This window comes from Sander vitreus, chromosome 9 (genome assembly GCF_031162955.1).
Source record: "Sander vitreus isolate 19-12246 chromosome 9, sanVit1, whole genome shotgun sequence".
NCBI lineage: Eukaryota > Metazoa > Chordata > Actinopteri > Perciformes > Percidae > Sander > Sander vitreus.
Window position 1 is genome coordinate 31,094,702 of NC_135863.1, and position 21,931 is coordinate 31,116,632.

The window sequence follows — 21,931 nt, forward strand, 5'->3', positions numbered from 1 at the left end:
TGAGTCCAGGCTCAGTTCTTGTAGATAAAACACAATAAAAACAGTTTCCTTCTACATACAGCAAATCTACTAAACTTGCCTGTTATAAGTATTTAATCCTGAATGAGGCTGTTAAACATCTTGCTCCGTGCTGTCGGAGCTTGAACAAGCTGTGAAAGTGTTTTTGCATGTGGCTTCTCCCAGCAGGCCTGCTGGATCATACTAATGCCACAGCAGTTCCATGGGAAATGACTCACGAAAGCAGACAACGATAAGCAGTAAAATTTGATGTAATTACAACCGTGTCGTGACGACTCGTGAGTGAGCAGTTCAGCCAGGTCGTCATGGGAACGGTCTCCCTAATGACTGACAGGGACTGCTGCCTTTGGAGTCACCTTATGGCCCGGTGGCCTGTTTGTTAGACAGAGCAGCTCAAATCAGTCACCAGGACCAGAACCAGGACCTGCACAGCAGCTGGCTACAGCTAATCACCATCATGTAATTATATAATGTACTTTGTATTTAAAGTCAGAAGGAAGTGTACCATCCTGCATTTCAAAAAAAAGGGCTGTTTTGATTGTGAATACATTCATAGGAATTTTAAGATTCTGTTGTTTATAATGAATTTCTGACTCTTCTATTTTTTTATTATTATTATTTTTTGGGGCATTTTTGGCCTTTATTTTTAACAGGACAGGAGAGAGGGAGGAATGACGTGCAGCAAAGGACCGCGGTTCGGAGTTGAACCTGGGCCTGCTGCGTCGAGGAGTAAAGCTCCGTATAAGGGTCGCCCGCCCTACCAACTGAGCTACCCGGGCGCCCAAATTTCTGATTACTCTGATTATTGGTTGGAGTTTTATTTCTATGGTGTTTCTTAGTGTGTGTATATAGGGCATCAGGGTCTTTTTCAGTCGTATCATTGATGGTACTGCTTTTTTATTGTAGGATTGGTTGTAGTTTGATTTGTGATGGTACTTGTTGCTCAGATTTTATTAGGGATTGATGATGCTTTTTATAGATGTGTGCATTTATTTATCTGGATGTTATTGCACTAGCACTTTATGATGGAAAAACTGGCACCTTAATTATAGATTTTAGGACCTTTACTTTAAATGATATGATTTATGTATTTGTGTGTTTATTATTCAGTGCTCCACCTAATGTGGAGTTCCTTCTGTTGCCTTTTTTATTTTTATTTATTTTATTTCTGTTTATTTGAATAGGGACAGATACAAAAAACATAGATTATTACACAAAGAACAATCCGATGCCTGTATCACAGTGTTTATAGCCATGGCTAATTAACGCCTGTCCCTAGAAGGGCTTTTAACAGTTAAAATAATATAGGAGTCAAATTTTTACAGTGAGTACAATAAAAAGTCAAAAAACCAGTTAGTAGCAATAAAAATAAGTGTAGTAAATAAACACATTCACTCAAGCTCACACAGATGCACACCTCTTTTGTTGCGCCGTGTGTCTGATTGTCTGACACGTATGCCTTGCTGCACCACAAATTCTCGGCTGGTGACATCAATAAAGTTGAAGTTGAAGTTAAAGGTTTTTCATTTTTTTTGCTACAAAAAAAGTGTGCCATCACAGGAGAAGTCAGAGAAATGTGTAGAGGAAGACCAACGGCAGCATTAACAACAACAACAAACTAGAAAATAAATCATCCAAAGTCTTATATTTCCAAGAATCAACTAATCAAATATGTAAATTCAAGTAAATACAATAAAAATGTAGGAGATAGAAATAATAGATAATAACAAATATATATGTAATGTTACTATGACATCATAGGGGGGGTGTTGCACTGGGCAGTTTTGATTACTGGGGGGGCCCCATCCACCCTGTAAATTACACCTATGATAAGAACATTCTATGTTTATTCATGTTGGATACGAAGTGTTTGTTCTTCCAGTAAAAAAAAATCCAGTAAGAGAGGATGATGGAGGAGAGAAAAACCAGAGTAGCTCTAAGTGAGGGGAGAAGGAGGGGGTGGGGGGGACGAGGAATGAAATCACAGATATAGCGTCATCTCTCAGTCTGGGAGAGGAGCCAAAGTATCGACCACCCTAATCCGTTCATCCCTCTCTTCCTCGTCCTCACGCACCTCTCTGTCTGCTTCTTTCCATCTCTGTTCATCTGTGTTTTTTCAAGATTAAAGTAGTCTAATACTTCATGTTTAGTTGTGTCAGTATTGATGTTAGGTTGGACATTTTAAGCCGCCTGTCTAGCTTTAGAGCCCTCCAGCAACATTATTGTTGCTGTACTTGAATTAATACAAAAAGTCAGTTGCGGGTGATGTTGATTTATGAGCAACATTTTGTCATTTATGAAGGCAAACAAGTTTATTTATTCATGGATACGTACCAAACATGCTGTGAGTGAAATGTTATCACTTTCATGGGAAATAGTATACAGTGAAACAGCTTGCATCAACTAGGGATGTAACAGTGCATCGTGAATCAGTTAAAAATGGATATAAATGTGTAAAGATTACAAGCGGTTCAGATTTTTTTTTAAATGAATCGCGATGCAATTTTGAAATGGCCCAGGGTGTAATTTACTTTGGATTTCACTTGTTTGACTTCAGACGTCACTACGTCTTCTTGGTTTATTCATTTGAAGAGATTTTATATTCTATTTATTTATTCATTATTATTTATTTATTCAGATAAAACACAATTTTAATTAGACTTTTGATAAGAGGACACATCTGTTGTTTCGCACAGTTTATATAAATGAATATTTTTCTGTCATTAGTCTGCAGCTCATTCTGTTAAAAAAATCATGAAAAAAAGAGCGTATCGTGAACTTAAAATTGTGAATCGTATCGAATCATGACTTGCATGTATCGTTGCATCCCTAGTGTGACGGCCCTCCTGCTTATAGCAGGGCCTGCTGCGGGTTTTTTTTTTTTTGGGGGGGGGGGACCCCGGACGAGCCCCCAAAGAAGGAAGTAAAAAAAAAAAAAAAAGAAAAACACAGCAGCACATCAACATAAGTAATAATGTAGTAATGACATGCATCATTTTCCCAACACATTATCACCCGTTTGATGGCAAACTTCTCCAAAGAATTAAACACCTAAATAGATATGAAGATCTTTGCCCTAACCCAACGGGACCCGACAGTCTTAATTTCTATCATTTTACACGGGCTCGGGCCGGGTTCGGGCTTGTGCCTCGGGTTGCGCGTTAATGAGCGGTCAGGTGATGCGTTTCAATTAGCGCGAAAATGGATGCTGAGGAGGTGAAACGGAGGCTGGCCTCTGGAGGACTTATTTTATTTCTTTGTTCCAACTTCCAAGTGGCCTATAGCCTACATTAGTCATAAATAAATTAAGTTAAAAAATATATAAATTACATCATTCTTGACAAAAGGCAAAAGAGCTGTGTGCGTGCTCACATTTGAATAATGTCGGGCTGTAAAAAGCTGTCAATCAAAATGTACTTGTCGGGCTCGGGCCTTGTCGGGTCGAACTTTTAAGGCCCGATTACAGCTCTACACCTAAATGACCAGATTAACCTCCAGCAGCAGCAGCAGCACTCATACACCTGCCACGGAATAAAGAGAAGCAAGGGCGTTGCTTTGGGTTCAACATTGGGGGGGTTGAGATCTCCACTTTTGAAAAAAAAATTTGAGCATATCAAACACTTCATTTCCTGCATTCAGGTGAATTTTCTGCAACAATTTGTGCCTTACCTGCATCAAGTTATGGTGCAAATGTCTTTGTAAAGGAATTTATTATTAGATTTGATTTTTATTTATTTATTTATTTATTTTGGGGGGGGGTATTGCACAGGCCAGTTTTGACACCCCCTCCCCCCCCCATATCCCCCTGTAAATTACGCCTATGAATGAATGGAAGTGTTATGATCATGATTAAGTGCTATCATTGATCTGAGGTGGGGTTAGACAGTTGAGGCTGGACTGGGTGAGCACATAGCAGGGGTACTGACAGCTTATGTCTACATTACAGATGGCTTATGAACGCATGGGTATCTGTTAATCTGACACTAGTTTCAGGGAGAGAATCAGCGCTAATCCTGTGACTAGCCGTTAAATCCACTCACAATGAGACCCGACGTGTGGACAGCATGAGTAAACACACTTAACGCACAAATACAAACAACACAGTCACGGTGTCAGATGGCCTGGAATGAAAATCAATAAAAGCAGCAAATATCTTAAAAGGCATGAAATGCCAAATCATGTAATCTACACAAGCTCTAAATCAGACTTCAATGGGCAGTTTAAATCTTAACAGTTGAAGTGATGGATTAGATGCCTGTTACAAAAAACACTGAGATTAGAGGCAGCCGGGAGAAGGGGGAGCAAGGAAGGTAGATGATAAACAATATTCCTCGGGTCAGATTTTACCAAAGAGATGAAGAGAATGTAACAGCGTGGGTCTGAATATGTCTGATCATAATGAAAACGTTGCAGCATGCGACAATCGTTTTCTATATCCGAATTCAATCAGAAGGGAAATAAATCATTGAGCTGTGAGGCATCCTGCTGATATTACAGTGATGTTTCAAGTCATAGTGGGTAGACAAAATAATGCAAACACGTCAGAAGACTTTAAAGGAATAGCTTGACATTTTGGGGAATGTACTTATTCCCTTTGTTGCCGAGTTAGATGAGAAGATCGATACTATGTTTTGATCTTCTCATCTAACTTTCGAACCATAACTTTGATATAACGTTATCAGAATAGCAAATGTTGTTTACTGTAATGAGCCACAATAGGTCGAATGCCAATCAGTCGCATTTGTTAGCTATGAAAGAGGCATACAACATGGAGCTGACTTTTTCACTTTGATTTGTGAGTTTTCATGGAAACATATGCAGTGTACTGTACATATAGCATATGGTAGGTTGGTGAAAAGCCTTGTTTCACAGAAGTCATTTTGAAATGTCACATTAGAAAAAGCACTGTATATACTAGAAGAGCACTCAGAGAGCGCAGACCTCCGCCAAACCCAATAATCCAGTCTTCTATGATATGCAACTCTGCAACCACAATATATGTCTGGATATATTTCCAAAACTATTAGAATCAGCCGTCAGGGCCACTATAAAACTTATTGCATAATGCACATTTTGAGGGGGACGCTGTGTAAGCTTATACTATTAATATAACGAGATAATCAATCACATCTCACCATCTGAACGTCGCCACTGAGTCTCGTGTTTGGCATCTAAACAACGGAGACGGCCAAAATAAACAGAGCTACCTAAAAAGCCATAGCCACTGGTTAATAATGACCATGAAAAACTATTTGTTTGTCAGCTCCGTGATTCGGATCCGCTCCAAAATGTAATGGGTTCTTCCACGGCCCATGCTACACCCTTCCAGCAAGTTCCATGAAAATCGGGCCAATAGTTTTTCCGTAATCCTGCTGACAGAGACAAACGGACAAACCAAACCTAAAACATTACCTCCTTAGCTGAATTCTGTTTAAGCTGCTTCAATTTAAGGATCCTTATTGTTGTATTGTGCATGCTGACTCTGTCACACAGCTTACTAGGACACTTGAACCATCGTTATAATATTACAGTGATAGTAACACCTATGCTGTTATACTTGATTAGTCAAAATGTCGGCTGTGAAAAAGGCCCATTGACATGCAAAACTAATATGACCCCTCTTTGTTTCTGTTCTTGCAATGGTGTTTTACACTGTTATCCCGAATTAGTTGACTTTACTAGAAATGTGCATGCAAACCCGTTGCCTTAAACCGTCAACCTGCAAAATGAACCTAGGGGTTAATAACACGTGTACCGAGTCGACCGTTCTCTGGGATTTGTTTTCATGCTAATCGAATGTGACCAGTTTTAGCGCAAACCGCTAATTAGCTTATAACGCTAGTCGTCCGGGCACTGGAATAAAGAAATCGCTATTTCTATACCACTAACAAGGCTCAAAATAGCACCACACTTCCACAGTAGCATCATGAGGGTCCCTACATGTAAACAGAAGCATTGAGAACTTTGTAAGTGTACAGTTTATTAAAAAGATAGTTTAAAAAGACAGTACCGTTCATGTATACAGGCAGGCACCATCTTGGGAAAACAGTCACGATCAGTCGAACAACGAACGCCGTGCTTGAGCTATGTTACTGGTAACTGGTTGCACGGCGTTCGTCGTTCGACTGATCGTGACTGTTTTCCCAAGATGGCGCCCGCCTGTATACCGAACGGTACTGTCTTTATCATAAACATATATAAACTGGACCAACAGATCCCGTGTCTCTGGACGGAGACCAGTGAAGGATATTAGAAGCTCTTTCCCGGTGATGGCTGAGCGTTACTGAGCAGCCTCCAACTGAGAGAGACGACATAAATGTGACGTGAGCAACCTGTCTGAAAGTTGGAAGTCTTCTGGTAGCTGTGCCAAGAGAAATCTCAATCATTCCCAATCTAGCAGAGACGGAGAGCGTAGGTATATGTAAGGAGATAACATAGGCACAGGCTAATTATTGATCACTAAAATGCTAGTTAACATTAGTAATTACACTTAAACAGCTAATGTAAGTCCAAACTGCCTGAGAGCTTCTCCTGTACTGTACAGTAATTCCTCTACTATGTGAAAGTAAGTCGCGTGGTTAATGACACAATCGTTAGCCTATTTTTATAAAAACGTCTGCTACGGAGCCATAACGTGAGGTACAAGGTAATGGAGCCTTTTATACATTGTCGTGTTTCTTTAGAAATAAACAATGGACAAATAAAGTCTTTAAACACTTCAGATGTAAAGTTATTCACTGTCAAAGTGGCACCAGAATGAATGGCAGTCAATGGGATGCTAACGGGAGGTGATGGCTTGGTAGTATCAAAATGGCGCCATAGGAGCTACGCGTTCCGGGGAGAGGCTTACCCCCTTGGTCTTTATAAAGGTTCATTTTGTGCCTGATTTCTCCTTCAACACAGAGCGGTAAGTTGATGCTGTAGACGAATCAAGTTTACATTAGTAGTCATTACTAAAAATCATTATTAACATAAATTATTTTTTCTGGAGTCATGTTGTCTCATAAGCATGTTAAATTAAACGTGCTAAGAAACAATACAAATAGAAAATTACTTATCAATACTAAAGAAATAAATTAACATATATTTATATATATAATTTTCCTTTGTGACAGCATGACTTTAAGAAGAATATATGAGTTACTTGTTCCACAAGTCTGAAAGGAAAAAAAATCAACATACAACATTGAAATATGTATTGCAGTGCGTGGAAAGGGAAACTCAAACGTAAGAGTTACTGATTTCCACTCCGTTTAATTGACACTGAACATTGTTTCACTGCCCCAGACGTCATCAGTCCCCATCCAGGGCCTCGGTCATGGTACAACAATAAATGTAGATAAACATGAACACTAAATCAACCGTACAACCCTAAAACCCTGATTACATAAATGCATAACCAACATTAACAGAACATTATTAAAACACACTTTAACTAGGACAGAAACCGTTCAGAATATCATTTTTTTTCCATTTTCCATTTTTGCATCGCTTCAGTGCAGAACAGTTCAAACATGATTTGTGCACTGCATACTTAAGCTGATCATTACAAACAAGTAATGTGATTTAGTTATGAATATGTAATAAGTAGTGACCACTAAAAAGTTTATTACAACTAAATTTGGTTTTACAGTGCCTCAAAGTTCAAGGGTTGGTTCAACCAAATTATTCAAAATTTAAGTAGAACTACTTACTCTCTAATTGTCCTTATAAAAACAGTTTTTTTTAAATGCAATGAAATGCAATGTCCAATGCTGTGAGCAGCTACAAAATATATTTGGTTGACCTCCACTGTATTGGAGTGGAGGCAGAAATCTCAAACACATATATCTCAAAACCTGCAAAATAAAACCTTTGTTTGTGTGATTTGGGTAAATTAAATGTCTTCAAGTGCGTGTATTGTTATTTCTATCCATTATTATAGTAATCAAACCTTCAGCACTTCCATTAATGTTTTGCCATGGCTCTGATCCAGGATTAGACAGGTTAGTCAAACCATTAAAAAAAAGGTGTTTGTCTTTGAGCTACCTTGATATAACAGCCTCTGTGTGTGTGTGTGTGTGTGTGTGTGTGTGTGTGTGTGTGTGTGTGTGTGTGTGTGTGTGTGTGTGTGTGTGTGTGTGTGTGTAGAGAGTGAAGGAGACAGATCCTTAAAGCGAGGGCGGGGGTGAGACATGTAAGCCTGTTGCTTGTAGCAGAGTTAGCCGGGATTAGGACATGTATCTGTGGGATCAGGCTGAGGGTAGTGGGACCCTACAGGCCTCCACCTCACACCATCTGTCCAAACAGTCCAGGCCTGTCCTCAACTCTGTCACTCTTTCATTCACATCTTCTTTTTATGTGCTATTTCTTGTCCTCTTGTTCTTTAAACCCTCACCTCTGCTTGTGGTACAGTCTGGTCCTGAGTTTGTCCGGTTCCATGACCCTACGTGGCCCTTCAAGCCTCTCAGAGGCTAAAAGCTAGAGGATATGAAACCGGGTTTACAAGGTGACGGAGAGCTGAGATTTCCATTGAGGGGTGTTTGGGCAATGATGGTAGATGTGTAAGCTTAAAGCGTCAGAGTACCCAAATCACCAAGCAATAGTTTCACACATTATTTGGGGTTTTCAGATGTGTCTTTGAGATTTCTGCTGCCACCCCAAAATAATGGAGCTGGATTACATTTAGTTTATTGTGTTCAAAGCATTAAAAAAAATGACATTTAAAAATCTGATTGACCAACAGTATTTCTTGGAAACGTAACTTAACTCTCTTACAGCCAATATAACTGTGGACAGTGGACACTGAACTAAAGGGGGGATATGACATATAAAAGCATTTGTTCCACATTTTGTATATATATATATAAATGAATTTGCGAGCTTTAGAGGTCTTGGTAAACCAAAGTGTAAAAATGTTGTGGCTATACGGGGGTTGTGTTCTTTTTTTTTTTGGATGGGGACAGTAACTTCCCTGGTGTCGCTGCTGGTTGTGTGTGACAACAGGACTCTAGGAAGCAAATACACATAGGCCTATTTCCAAAATGTTGAACTAGTCCTTAAAAATCCCATCAACAAACACTGCCCAAAGACCCAAAAGTGTTTTCATTATTTCTAGAAACTGAAAGTCTGTACATGAGCACAGGGCATTTATGTGACTAGTTGTAAAAAATTAAATTAGCTGTTTTAATCTAACACACAGTAGTAGGAAAAATACAAGCTGCAATTAGAATACAACCTCTACAGCATCTACTCACTACTACTATCTCTTCCCATTACGATAATCACAGTGTGGGATCCTTAAAAGGCTAATTACCTAAATATACCTCTGGAAATAAGGCTGCAGAAGAACAGTGAACAGTCTCGGGCTGTAAAATGGAGTCCCACCTTTGAATTTGAGGCGCACTGAGATGAATCTAAGTAGCTGTGGGACAAATGTGTGTATGGCTGCAGATGCAGGAGGGGTGGTGGTGTGTTTGGCATGAAGTATGAGGTAAGTTCCTCTGTGTCTCTCCCTCTCTTTGTCCCTCACCCTCATGGGAGGCCCTGTTGGTTTAGCTGCTAAGCTTTCCCCGGAAACACAAATGATGGACAGATAGAGAGGTTAAAACAGAGAAAGAGAGGAAGAGAAACTGAATGGAGTAGAAACTGTTATAAGGTTGTTTTTTTTCTCCTAAATAGTTGTCATATTTTCCTCATTCCTCAATATATTCCCTGCTCATCAGAGATTCACATTTTTGTCGAACGGCAAAATAAAAAAGTTAAATCCTGTTTGTGAGTCTTGAGCTGTTTCCATGAGTCAGCGTGTCTGGTTGCCTTAAAGGTTTTGTTTACTGTCCAAATGAGATTTGTGAAGGCACTATTAACTCACTGATTCCTTAACGAGACACTATTAAGACACAGAGAGACTCCGGATTAACAGGTTTAGCTTATAAGGAGCATGGAGAAATGCTTGTTATGCATTTCTCTGGTCAGCGGACTTAAATGGGTCCGAAGAAGAAAAAAAAAAACAGAATTAATTCGCAGATTTTGAGCCTAACTGCAAGAGGCAGGGCAGCGTGGAGACACAGGGGGTGCTAATTTGTGAGGACAAAAACAAACGTCTTTGTGGAAATATTGAAATCTTTAAGACGGCGGCACTGTTTTGTTGGACATTTTGCAGCTGAAAAGGTTTCACTGCGGACAAAAGTTATGTAGACTGCTGTTTACTGATGAATTTTCAGTTATAAACATTCATCTTAGTGAATGATACTTTGATTGAGATTCCAAAACTACACCCCGGATCGATTAAAGTGCTCATATTATGCTCATTTTCAGGTTCATAATTGTATTTAGAGGTTATATCAGAATAGGTTTACATGGTTACATTTTCTAAAAACACCATATATTTGTTGTACTGCACATTGCTGCAGCACCTCTTTTCACCCTGTGTGTTGAGCTCTCTGTTTTATAAACAGAGTGAGGCTTCACACTTTTCCACTATTCCATCTTTGTTGGGAGTCGCACATGCGCAGTAGCTAGGTAAGGACTACTAGCTAGAAGCTAGCACTGCTAGCGGTTAGCGACCTCGTACTCAATAGCAAAACACTGCTACAACACACACGAGTTCACCATAATCTACAAAAGAACTACTTACATGTCCCTGTTCTGCAGGTATTCCACGCAACGTTGGAAGTGCGCCCTCGTTTAGAAGAAGTCTCCCGGCTAATCCTGCCTTGCACTGACCGAAGTTGGAGAAACAGCTAGCTGATGTGGTATTAGCTAAAGTGGTTAGCACACACCAAATGTTTCGGCCGATGACGGCCCTGCCGATTTTGAACAGCTCACCCGGAGACTGAAGGTAGGATACATTCAGAAACCGTATCTCACTCAATACAGCATGGATGGATTTTTTAAGTTTGTATGCGTGTGGAAGCACCAGAGACACAAAATAACACTCCAAATCCCAGATAAAGTGATTGTGTTCATAATATGGGGACTTTAAATACAGTGAAACCACAGTAATTATGTGTTCCTGTTTTAAGGAGAAAAATACAGCTTTTTCAGGTCATGGGCATGTATGTCAATTGAGCAATGGTCCAGGTTCACTTAAGATAAATAATTAATATATATATATACATATGGTGGTGCAGCCCTTTACACGAAGGCTAATGTATAAAGGTGGGTTTTTGAAAGACGCTTAAAACAGTACAGAGATTCAGCAGACCTGACAGACTGAGGGAGAAGATTCCAAGGCACAATCACCTTTACTCCCTTGAAGGTACTCAACAGGATCTGGTACTGTATTCTGAAGTTGACCGGAAGCTTATGAAGGGGATGCAAGAATTGGTGTGATATGAGACCGGTGACTTGTTGTGGTTAATAGTCTGGCAGTTGCATTTTGTACAAGTTGTAAACGACGTAGAGCAGCTCGACTGAGGCATGAGTAGAGGGAGTTACAATCATCAATACGAGAGAAAATGAATGTAGGAATTAATAGTTCCAAATCTGATAGGGGACAACATACATCGGATTTTTGCAATGTTTCGTAACTGAAGAAAACTGGACTGGATAAGCTTAGTGACATGATGGTCAAAAGACATTGATCAAAGATGACACCAAGATTCTTAGCGGTGGGTTTGATATATGTTTAAAACGGGGTGATACATTGATTACTGTAACAGCACTATGGACATATTTGCTATCAGGCTGCAGTTCAGTAGCTGTGAGTGTCCACTGCGAGGCAGTACAGAGTCTACAGTCCAACTTGCATCAACTCAACTGACAAGACTTTGTTTTACTCATAGACTGTAGGTTTTACTCTATGATGATGATGATGTGTGTGTGTGTGTGTGTGTGTGTGTGTGTGTGTGTGTGTGTGTGTGTGTGTGTGTGTGTGTGTGTGTGTGTGTGTGTGTGTGTGTGTGTGTGTGCGTGTGTGTGTGTTTGAAGCTCTGCGCTACAAGTGTAAAATGTTTGTACCTTTCATGAGAGGAATAACATGCGGCATTAGATGGAGTGAGAGAGGATTTGTAAGTGTGTGTGTGTGTGTGTGTGTGTGTGTGTGTGTGTGTGTGCGTGCGTGCGTGCGTGCGTGTGTGTGAGAGAGAGAGAGAGAGAGAGAGACATTGCCAGTGTTAACATGCCTGTGAACCATGAGAGAGGGATATGGGGGGAGAGAGAGAGAGAGAGAGAGAGAGAGAGAGAGAGAGAGAGAGAGATTGTTGCAAATGGGGATTTGCAGCAGAGGGGAGAGAGAGAGAGAAAGAAAGGGGGCAGTGGCACTCAGTGACAGAGTGCTATACACAATCACATGCTCACACACACACACACACACACACACACACACACACACACTCTCTGTTTCCTCTGTGTCTCTTTCCAAACGTGTCAGTCAACCAGTCAGTTGATTATTTTTGTGTGTGTGCGTGTAGTGGGGGAATGTTAAAAAGAGCTCGAAACCATCCTTCCTCTCTATGACCGACGGTAAGATCATTTCATTCACTTTGACTCTCATGTCTCTCATGTCAGGCCTTTATCTTTCCTTCTACTTTATTCTCTCATGCCTGTATGTGTTCCTCTTTTTTGGCTGGCTTTTTGCCGTGACTCTGGTCCAGAGCCAGATTGAGGCCTCCATAGAGCCATGTCACTGTTTGCTTTCTTTTACAATCCATTTTGAACCACGGGAGGCGAATCTAATGAGCTGTGCAGCACAGGCATTTGTCAAAGGTGGACTTTTAGTGAAATGTTAATTTTAATACTAACAACAGTTATATTAATAACTAATAACAGTGTTGTTGGAAGAAAATAGCTTTGCTCTTCTATGGCTTTCTTTGATGTAGTGACCACTGTATAATATAGCCTAATATTGAACTTTTCAATGATATTCTCAGGAGATACTTGGTCTTTTCACTTTGTTCAACTGTGTGTGAATGGTTTGAATTGTTAGATGAATGTTAAACAAATTTGTCATGTTGAAAACAGGATATTTATTCTATATTCTATTTTAACTATACCACTTTTAAGTATACATTCCCATTCTGTCGAAAATGATTAGGCCCTCTTCTTGCACTTCATTCGGTTATGCGTCCAGTATAGGCAGATTTTTCTGGAAATATTACACGTTATATATATATATTGTGTGTTTGTGATTACATTAGTGCAATAAACTGCAATTGCTTCTACATAGACATGAGCACAACACTTGGCAGGCGGAAGATGAGAGATTTAAAAAAAATATGAATGAGACATTCTGTTAGTCCTCCCTTTCAGAGATGAGATTTGGCCTTTCTGGCTAGAGAGAGGTAATGTGAGGTTTATTGTTTGTCACTTTTATAAAACTGAAGCAACAGAAATTGCACTTGTTGAACACGTGTGGGCACAAATGATGAGGTTTCAAGTGCACTGCAAAAGTTTAGTGATCTCACAAAGTTCTGGTTTGTCTGTTCACATCAGAAACGTTTGCATGTGCAAGTAAACATGAACATTTATGTAAGTGTGTATGCGTTTATAGTCCTACACGGGTGTGTATAAGGTGGTGGGCAGGTGGGGGTGGGGGTGGGGGTGGGGGATTCATTTAGTGTCTTAATACAACACACAAATAGGCCTGACACAGACTCTCATGGTCTAACAACATGTTGAACAAAGTCAGAAATTACCTTTCTGTCGATGCATTTGTAATACGAACATCTCTGAAACTGAAACTGTGAGGAAACACTACTAACTAACTGGAACCTGGTTGTGAATTTGATAATGATCTTTTACAATTAACATGAGATGAGCTTATCAAACAAATATCCTGAATAATTAATGGGTACCACGTTCTGATAAGGCTTCATAATGGCTTTTTTAATGGCTAATAAATCATTTACTTTTGCTTAGATCAGTTAGAAGCCATTTTCTTTTAGCTAGCTCTTTAATTCATTAGGAAGTACAATTAAATGGACTTTTAAATTAACTCACTGTAATATATTATCATGTTGTTAATGAATGGATTATATTGGTCAAACTTAATTTAAAGGGCCAATGTTTGGGAATTTCTCCCATCTAGCGTTGAGATCGTATATCGCAATCAACTCTCTCGCGCCGCGCAGTTCAAAGTACGTATTACAGCTACGGTAGCCTTCACGCTTCAAAAAGATGGTCTCTTGCTCTTTTCAATATCATTTTTCTTTTTCTGGGTCGAAGAAGAAGACTCCTGTTCCTGAAATTCAGATTTTGAATACGTGTGGTCCTCCATGTTTCCTTCTTCAAACTTGCCGGGGCCGGGAAGCTACGATACCCATTAGCAGCGTTAGCAGCACCTGTGAGTTTATCATGTGACAGCGAAAACGTGAAAGGCGGAGCAGTATGTCCTGTATGTCCCTTACTGGCTAACGTATTTCAAGATGGAGCATGAATATGGAGCGTCTACCCCAGTTCATGCAAATGTAAAATTTCAAGCCAAAAGGAATACTTGGAATTGATGGTGGTGGTAAATATTCATGAAAAAGGACAAGTTTGTGAACGGGCAACACAGATTGAGATAATGAACAACTAAACACGTTACACACTGGACCTTTAAGGGTGGTTTCTGATTAAATTACAAGAATCAGCCAAAAGGACAAAGCAAGTATAACGTGGAGGATTGTGCACAATCTGGCAACCAGAAAGCTATTCTTATTAATGGCTTATAACTTATCTGTAAAGCATTAGTGAATGATTAAAGGGGAACTCCACCAATTGTACACAACAAAGTCTGTTTACGAACTGAAAAAAGTTGTTTAAAGCCTTTCGTGTTTCCAGAGGGAGGGGCGTGAAGTCGGATGAATGTCCTCAAGTGAGTCAGCATTGGTTGGTGCTAAAGACTATGAAAATGAAAAAAAATGTGAGGGGGGGTGCAGTTAGAAAGAAGGGAGCTTGCCAGACCTCCGTAGCCTGCTTGAGGCTAGCGGCTGCGTTAGCTGCTACTAACATAGCATAACACCCTCCGGTCTGCAACAGAACTGTCTGTGGTCAAGTTGCAGTGTGGGTAATGTAGGCGGCAGGTTTTGGCAAGAAAAGACAATATCTCTGGTTCTGCTGCTGCGATTGTTTTTAACTGTCCATCGAGAGTCCCACAATCTTATGCTAAATCGGTGTACTGCTCTTTTAATAATTAATAAAGTCAATTAGTTGCAGCTTATAAACCCTTTATAAAGGATGCATAATTAGAAAGTGGTACCAAAAAGGCTTTAGTCTTTAGTCTTCTTAATGGATTTATACCTGAAAAATGTGTAACGCCATTCCTTTCTCTTGCCCCTGTTTCCCAAACCCTTTCTTTTTATTCCATCTTTCCTTCAGGACAAAAGAAACAGAGACAAGGACAAGGGGACATAACGTTTTTCACAGAGGAGACTCACCCAGCAGTCTACTTCCTGACACCAACACTGCTGCTGTCTATGAGCTGCACTGAGGCAGAGGAGTGGACTTTCCAACAATCCTGACACACAGAACGACCCTGTTGAAGCTCCCGGCAGCAGCAGCAGTAGCAGCGGCAGCAGTAGCAGACGCCATGTCCTCTCCCTCCCTCCCCATGCCCCCTCTCCCCCCCAGCCCTCTGGCCATGGAGTACCTAAACGACTTTGACCTCCTCAAGTTTGAGGTGAAATCTGACACTCCTCCGCTCGCTCCACCATGTGTGTATCCCAAATCTGGCCTCCCCCAAGACCCCTCCAGCTCTCCGTACACCAGCCACCCTCCCCAGGACTCCAGTTTGAGCTCCAGCCCTTACAACTCGCTGCCACCCTCGCCGACGCTCAGCGACGCCCACCCACCACCTTCGGGCTCTTCCTCCCTCTCTTCGTCATCCTCCTCCATCTCCTTCCCCCTCTCCATCTCCAACAGCTTCACCTCCGGCATCAGCTCCGGCTCTCAGGGGAACGTGGAAGGCAGCCCGGCCCACGGCGGGCCTCAGGGTCCCACCCCGGCCTCGCTGGAGGACCTCATCTGGCTGGCAGCGCTGCAGCAACAGTTTGGAGGGGAGGTGACAGGGCCCGCCACTTTGCTGGGGGCCCTGGGAGGAGTGCCAGAGAGAGGGGACAGAGAGAAGGGGCCCGTCAATGGCTTTTTGGGCTGTGAGGATGCTGTGGAGGCTTTACTGAACTCAGCTGCTGCAGCTGTCAGCTCACAGGTAACAATCATGGCCGTATCTACCATTTAGGACACCAAGGTCTGGACCTCAGTATTATATTTTCCCCAAAAGAAAAATAAAGTGATATAACTGCCTCAAATAAAAAAAACGCCAAGATACGACTTGTTCTTCTGTCTGATCATCATCACCGTCATTGCCTATGAGTTGTGGGTGACTGAGTAGGCGGTGAAGTGGATTATCTTGTCGTAATTATGCGATCTTTGGTCAAGGCAGTGGTTTTTGGACATAGTTTCAACGAGTCTGGCATCTGAAGCTTCTGTTTTACCATAGTTGATCTCCAAACTTCTCTTAAAATGTGCACATTTAGAGCAAAAAATATGGACCTCAGTATTGCTAAAATCCTGGATACGGGCCTGGTAACAATCACAGTCATCAACAGTCATTTCTACTTTATGATTCTTCTTTCTTATACAAAAGAGTTGACTTATATCTTCTCCACTCTACTCCCCCCTTCAGTTTCCAGGCCTTTCTCAGAGTTCGAGCAGCAACCTGGGAGACTCCAGCAGCGACAGCGGAGCTGACATCTCCTGCCCCAAAGGGACAGACATGTGCCATCGCCCGCTCGTCTTCCTCTCATCGGCCCCTTCCTCGCTCCCCAACGCCGCCGCTTCCTCAGCTCCCTACCCACAACCCCTCAGTCCCCAGGGCCGTCTTCATCACCACCAGCATCACCATCATCAGCACCATCCGCACCACCCCATGCATGGCAGCCATCACCATCATCACCACCCGCAGATGAGTCAGGTACACACTTTATCAGGCTCATCAGTGCGGATAGTTCACTACCCCCCTCCACACACACACACACACACACACACACACACATATTCACACATACAATACTCCCCCGACCCCATTCATCCACCCACCCCTAAATCGAAGAAACATTAATTCACTAAAAACAGAAACCGAGCTGAGGAAACGCCATCATAAGTGAGGAAACACCAGAGGCATGACACTTAAAAAGCAAAAGATACTTAAATATATGAATAAATAATAGGCTAATAAGTACATAACCTGTAGATTGTTACAACTTTTAAACTTACTTACTTTTAAACTATTAAACTTACAAAAAAGAACTTTTTGTAAAAAAGAAGATATAATAATAATAATTAGTAGATAAAGAAAAGGAATAAAGAAGTTGATTATTAAAAGGCGTGACTATTAAAAGGTTTGTAGTGCAACCTGGGAGATTTTTGGAGGTGAAAGAATTGAGCAGTGACACTTAGAGGGTTAGAGGGCTGAGCGGAAGGAGAGAGGGATTGTGCAATGAAGGATTAGGATTAGGACATTATAATATGGTTATTAATGTCTCTGTCTATCTGAAGCATCACTTTAGGGATCGCTCTCTGCATGGCAACAATAAGTGGAGCTAAATCTTTGTCTTTGAGGGCGCAAAGTCTTGATTTCCCATGAAAAAAACACTGCATTATACCCCCAACCCCCATTGAGCATTCATAAGCACTACATAAACTGTTAATACATGGCTTATAACACACTATAATGTAGTTGTAATCATATAAAAGGACATCTTTTAGGTGTTTATTAATGTGTGGCATTTGTCAGCACTTCTCTTATCCTATAAAGAAATTTATTTTATTGTATATTATTAACTGTGTTTTACTATATTGTTCTTCATTATCTGTTCATACGCCTGCCCCCACTTATTGGTGCCGACAGGAGTTAAAGTTGTCGCCAAATACATTAATAAACTTATATCTGCTTACGACTGCATTATAGCGTTTTATTAAATGTTTATGTTCTGCTTATAAATGCTAAAAAGGGGGTTATTGGTGGGTTTTTTATTTTAGATCTTACACATAATTCTTTCACAGACATTTTTTTATAACAAGCATCAAACATTTCCACAAGCCATTTCCTAATCTTTAAACCAATTAAAATAATGATTAGTAACACAAGAACTAACACTTTAAATGACCAAAGGTGCTTTAAGGAAAAAAGGCTTAAATGCAGAATGTGATTTTAATTAGGTAGCTAAATAAACGTTGTCATCTGTGTTCTGGTTGATCAAGATGTCTGGGTGGATCTCTATGTGGAGCACAGTGTGAGCTTATGATAATATCGGCTATTATTGCTGTGCATAATCCTGATAACTGTCGCCCACACTTAGTCAGATTACATGACAGATTATGGACACGTGGTGCCGAAATGTGCTCCGACAGAGACACACACACACACACAAACACACACACACACACATCCAGTATAACACATGTCCACCAGTCATATCACATGAGACATGACATGAGTCATCTCATATATTTATGGTTAAATCCACTTCACACTCATCTAACTCATCAATCATTTCCAGCAAATTGCCAATCAACATTAAACTCCAGCATCTCTGTGTGTTTCCTCCATCTGCTCGGCAGTGCGGGGTGAATGACCGCTTCTCTGATGAGCAGCTGGTGAGCCTGTCAGTGCGGGAGCTGAACCGACACCTGCGGGGAGTGAGTAAGGATGAGGTGGTGCGCTTGAAACAGAAACGCCGCACGCTCAAGAACCGCGGCTATGCCCAGTCCTGCCGCTACAAGCGCCTACAGCATCGCCACGCTCTGGAGTCAGAGAAACATGTGCTCACACAACAGGTAGGCCTACATGCACATGCTTGCGTCAACATGCTATGGAAAGCCAAACAGTTCAAATACACATGATTTCTCACACGTAAACAACACGTAAACAACAAGTGTTTGGCTTTCCATACAAGTCCTCCAAACCATAAGACGATATCGGTCGTTTATTCCTACCCTCTAATACGACCAGGGCTTTAAATTAACTTGTTTGATCATCAGCCAACACGGCTAGTAGATTTTTAAAGTTACCAGCCAATCAGATTTTCCACTAGCCACTTTTTGTTTTCTTCCTAACTTACTTTACTTAGTTACTTACTGGGAAATGTAGGATTAGTACTACAAGCAGTGTTGTCAGATAAAGATTATGAATACGACTTACAGGAGTGTTTCATAAATAAGCGCCCCTAGTGGTGGCAGGAAATACTTAATTATTAACGGTTGCTGTTTTAAAACCACCATTAATGTTGTGAAACGGTCGTAGTTTGGTAAGGTTTAGGCACAAAAAAAACTACTTGGTTATGTTTAGAAAAAGATTGTGGTTTTGGGTTGAAATCAGACGTTAAGTTACTTCCAATTACCCAGGTGACGCGGAACGTGACGTAGCTCCGTTTGTTCCATAAAGTTAAAACAACTCACCGTGTACTTTTATTTTGAAACAGAACACGAACCCCGCTCTCCTGGGTGAAAGGCCTGTGTTTGTTTGACCCATGCGCCACACCAACCTACCTCCTTATGCCAAAAATTGGCACTCTCATACTTCGTCACCTTTTTTTCTGCTTTGCTACCGTCATAACTACTACTACTACTACATAAACGTAAACATGAGTCATAATTGCAGCTTCAACAAACGACTTATGTGGGCGTTTTTTGGGGGAAGGACAGTCATGCGTTAACAGACTCCCACTGACAAGCTTGATATTTCATCCAAGCTTTTCTGACCCCAAACTTAATCCAGAATCTCTTCTTTGATTTGGAAATTCAGACAATCCTAAATTCCCTTACATATCTGGCACTTTATGGCATGAATTATAAGTGGATAGCTTTGCACTGTGGCTCAGCAAACGCTGTTTTCTCCTCCTCAGTTGGATCAGCTACAGTGTGAGCTGACTCGAGTGCTGAGGGAGAGAGACGCCTACAAGGCTCGCTACGAGAAGCTCCTCAGTACGAACCACGGCATCGCCGGCGACGCCCCACCGACCCGCACCAGCAACCCACCTTCCCCGCCCCCTGACTACTTCCTCTGAGTTTGACCCACAGGGAGTGGAAGAAAGAAAACAGAGGAATGAGAAACCAGCCAATGTGGAGCAATCAATCAATGATGAGTAATCAGACTTGGGGAAGAAAACAAGGATGTGTGTGTGTGTGTGTGTGTGTGTGTGTGTGTGTGTGTGTGTGTGTGTGTGTGTGCGTGTGTGTGCGCGTGTGTGCGCGTGTGTGCGTGTGTGTGCGTGTGTGTGCGTGTGTGCGCGTGTGTGCGTGTGTGTGTGTTTGCGTGCGTGTGTGCGCGTGTGTGCGTGTGTGTTTGTGAGAGAAAGTGAACGAGAGACATTGACAGGCAGTTCTGGGGCGATACAACTGTGAAATCCACTCTTGAGTGATTAAAGGGGAATTGACTATTAATTCATAGGGTTAGACTCTCAGCTCTAGGCTGCTTTGTGGACTGCTCTTACTTCACTGTGAATTATAGTTGCACAAAAACTGGCTGACAGTGCACCAGCGGAAAAATAATGAAAGACTATGAAAAATGGATCGAAAAATCTTTATCTTGCATTAAAACGTATCCATAGTCCCTGACACTGCTGAACATATTATCTATGCAATATTATATAGCTGCAATGTACTCTCCAAATGAGTGTGAGGCTCAAACTGTAGTTGTGTGTGTGTTTTTTTTATAATACGCTGCTAAAGCTGCAGAGGTCTGAGTAGTGCAGTGGTGCTGGATGTGGAGTGGTATGGGCTTGGATAAAGTATCCACGGCATGCAGTTGTATTTGCCAGCTAACATTTCACAGTTGCCTACCAAAGTGTTTAAGCTCACCAAGACTTGTTATTCTTTGTAAGATAAGAATCATAGATTAAAGAATGTACAAGGATACCTTTCATGGGGATCTTCCAGTGATTGTGCTATATGAATAGTGGGGATATTGCTCTTGTGTTTTACCAAAGAAATCTACCTTTTGCTATTTAGAAATGGCGACTTTCAGCCATTAACAGTGACAGGAAAGACTTGCCGTTTGCTCTCAAAAATGTTTTTAACATACAGAGAGCTGGTAGTGTGCTGAACTAAAGCGACCGCATATGGTGAAAGAGAGGAAACAACCCATCGCAGCAGGCAAAAAAGAGTGTGGCATGATTAGTGTGGTTGTGTCCAGTTCTCCAGACACGAGAGGCTATTTTTGGGCAAATTGAACACCTCTGTTACAGGGACGGTCACCATATTTATGCAACATGCAGCACCACAGAGCTGGTCACTGTGGACTTGGGTACTGTGGGCTACGGATGCAACAGAAAATTAACGGTGCAGGGATTAAAAAATAAATAAAAAAAATGCAAAAAATCTCTTTGTGGAGACACCTTCTTAACTGTCCCATGAAATCTTTGCCAGGGTTCATGCATTAGAGATATTTATTTTGTTTGGGTGTAGGTTAAATAAATTGTTTATTTATTCACTTATTTATTCAGTATTTATTGTTTATTTATGTACTGATTCTAATTATTTTACTTTACTGGTTTTATTCCATTAGCGTGTATTTTTACTTTCCTACAGTTTATTATTTTACCCATTTGTGATTAGAATTAACATTATTACAAATATGATGGCCATTATCATGGTTTCTTGCTCCTGTTGTAGTGTGGTTTCATATGCACATGAAATAAACAAAGTACTTTACCATCCCTGTCATGCTGTGTTATTGTGCACCTTCCATTCAGGTTTTAACCTTATCTCTTTATCATTCACGTATCTGGGCATCTGCCACTTTCAGTCTTCCGCAGGCCTTTTCTCTGCAGTTCGCCCTGCAGCCCCCATGCCCTGCTCCATCCCTCTCTTTATCTCTGTCCCTCTATAGTGAGGCAGTGACCCTGGGTGTGCACTGTTTGGGATGACCTCATCTTCAGCTCTACCTCCCCCTCTGTGTCTCTCGCTCTCTCTCTGGCCTGTATAATAGGAGCGGGATTAGGGCTATAATAGC

At 41.2% G+C, this 21,931-nt stretch overlaps 2 protein-coding genes across 2 annotated transcripts in view; one reads left to right on the top strand and one right to left on the bottom strand.

Annotated features, from left to right (window-relative positions):
- The window catches only part of rabggta (Rab geranylgeranyltransferase subunit alpha), a 152,085-nt gene that overhangs the window by 103,835 nt on the left and 26,319 nt on the right, over nucleotides 1-21,931 (bottom strand). The window lies entirely within an intron of this gene.
- On the top strand, nucleotides 15,509-19,985 carry nrl (neural retina leucine zipper). The gene is made up of 4 exons (XM_078258098.1): nucleotides 15,509-16,126; nucleotides 16,604-16,891; nucleotides 18,541-18,756; nucleotides 19,824-19,985. The coding sequence occupies exons 1-4, from the start codon at nucleotides 15,509-15,511 to the stop codon at nucleotides 19,983-19,985; spliced, it is 1,284 nt and encodes a 427-aa protein (XP_078114224.1).

Bases quoted from the DNA above. Each gene is read 5' to 3' on its own strand.
- nrl (XM_078258098.1), top strand. From the start codon at position 15,509: ATGTCCTCTCCCTCCCTCCCCATGCCCCCTCTCCCCCCCAGCCCTCTG. The intron at 16,127-16,603 runs GTAACAATCATG...TCCCCCCTTCAG, and splicing joins CTGCAGCTGTCAGCTCACAG to TTTCCAGGCCTTTCTCAGAG. The intron at 16,892-18,540 runs GTACACACTTTA...TCTGCTCGGCAG, and splicing joins ACCACCCGCAGATGAGTCAG to TGCGGGGTGAATGACCGCTT.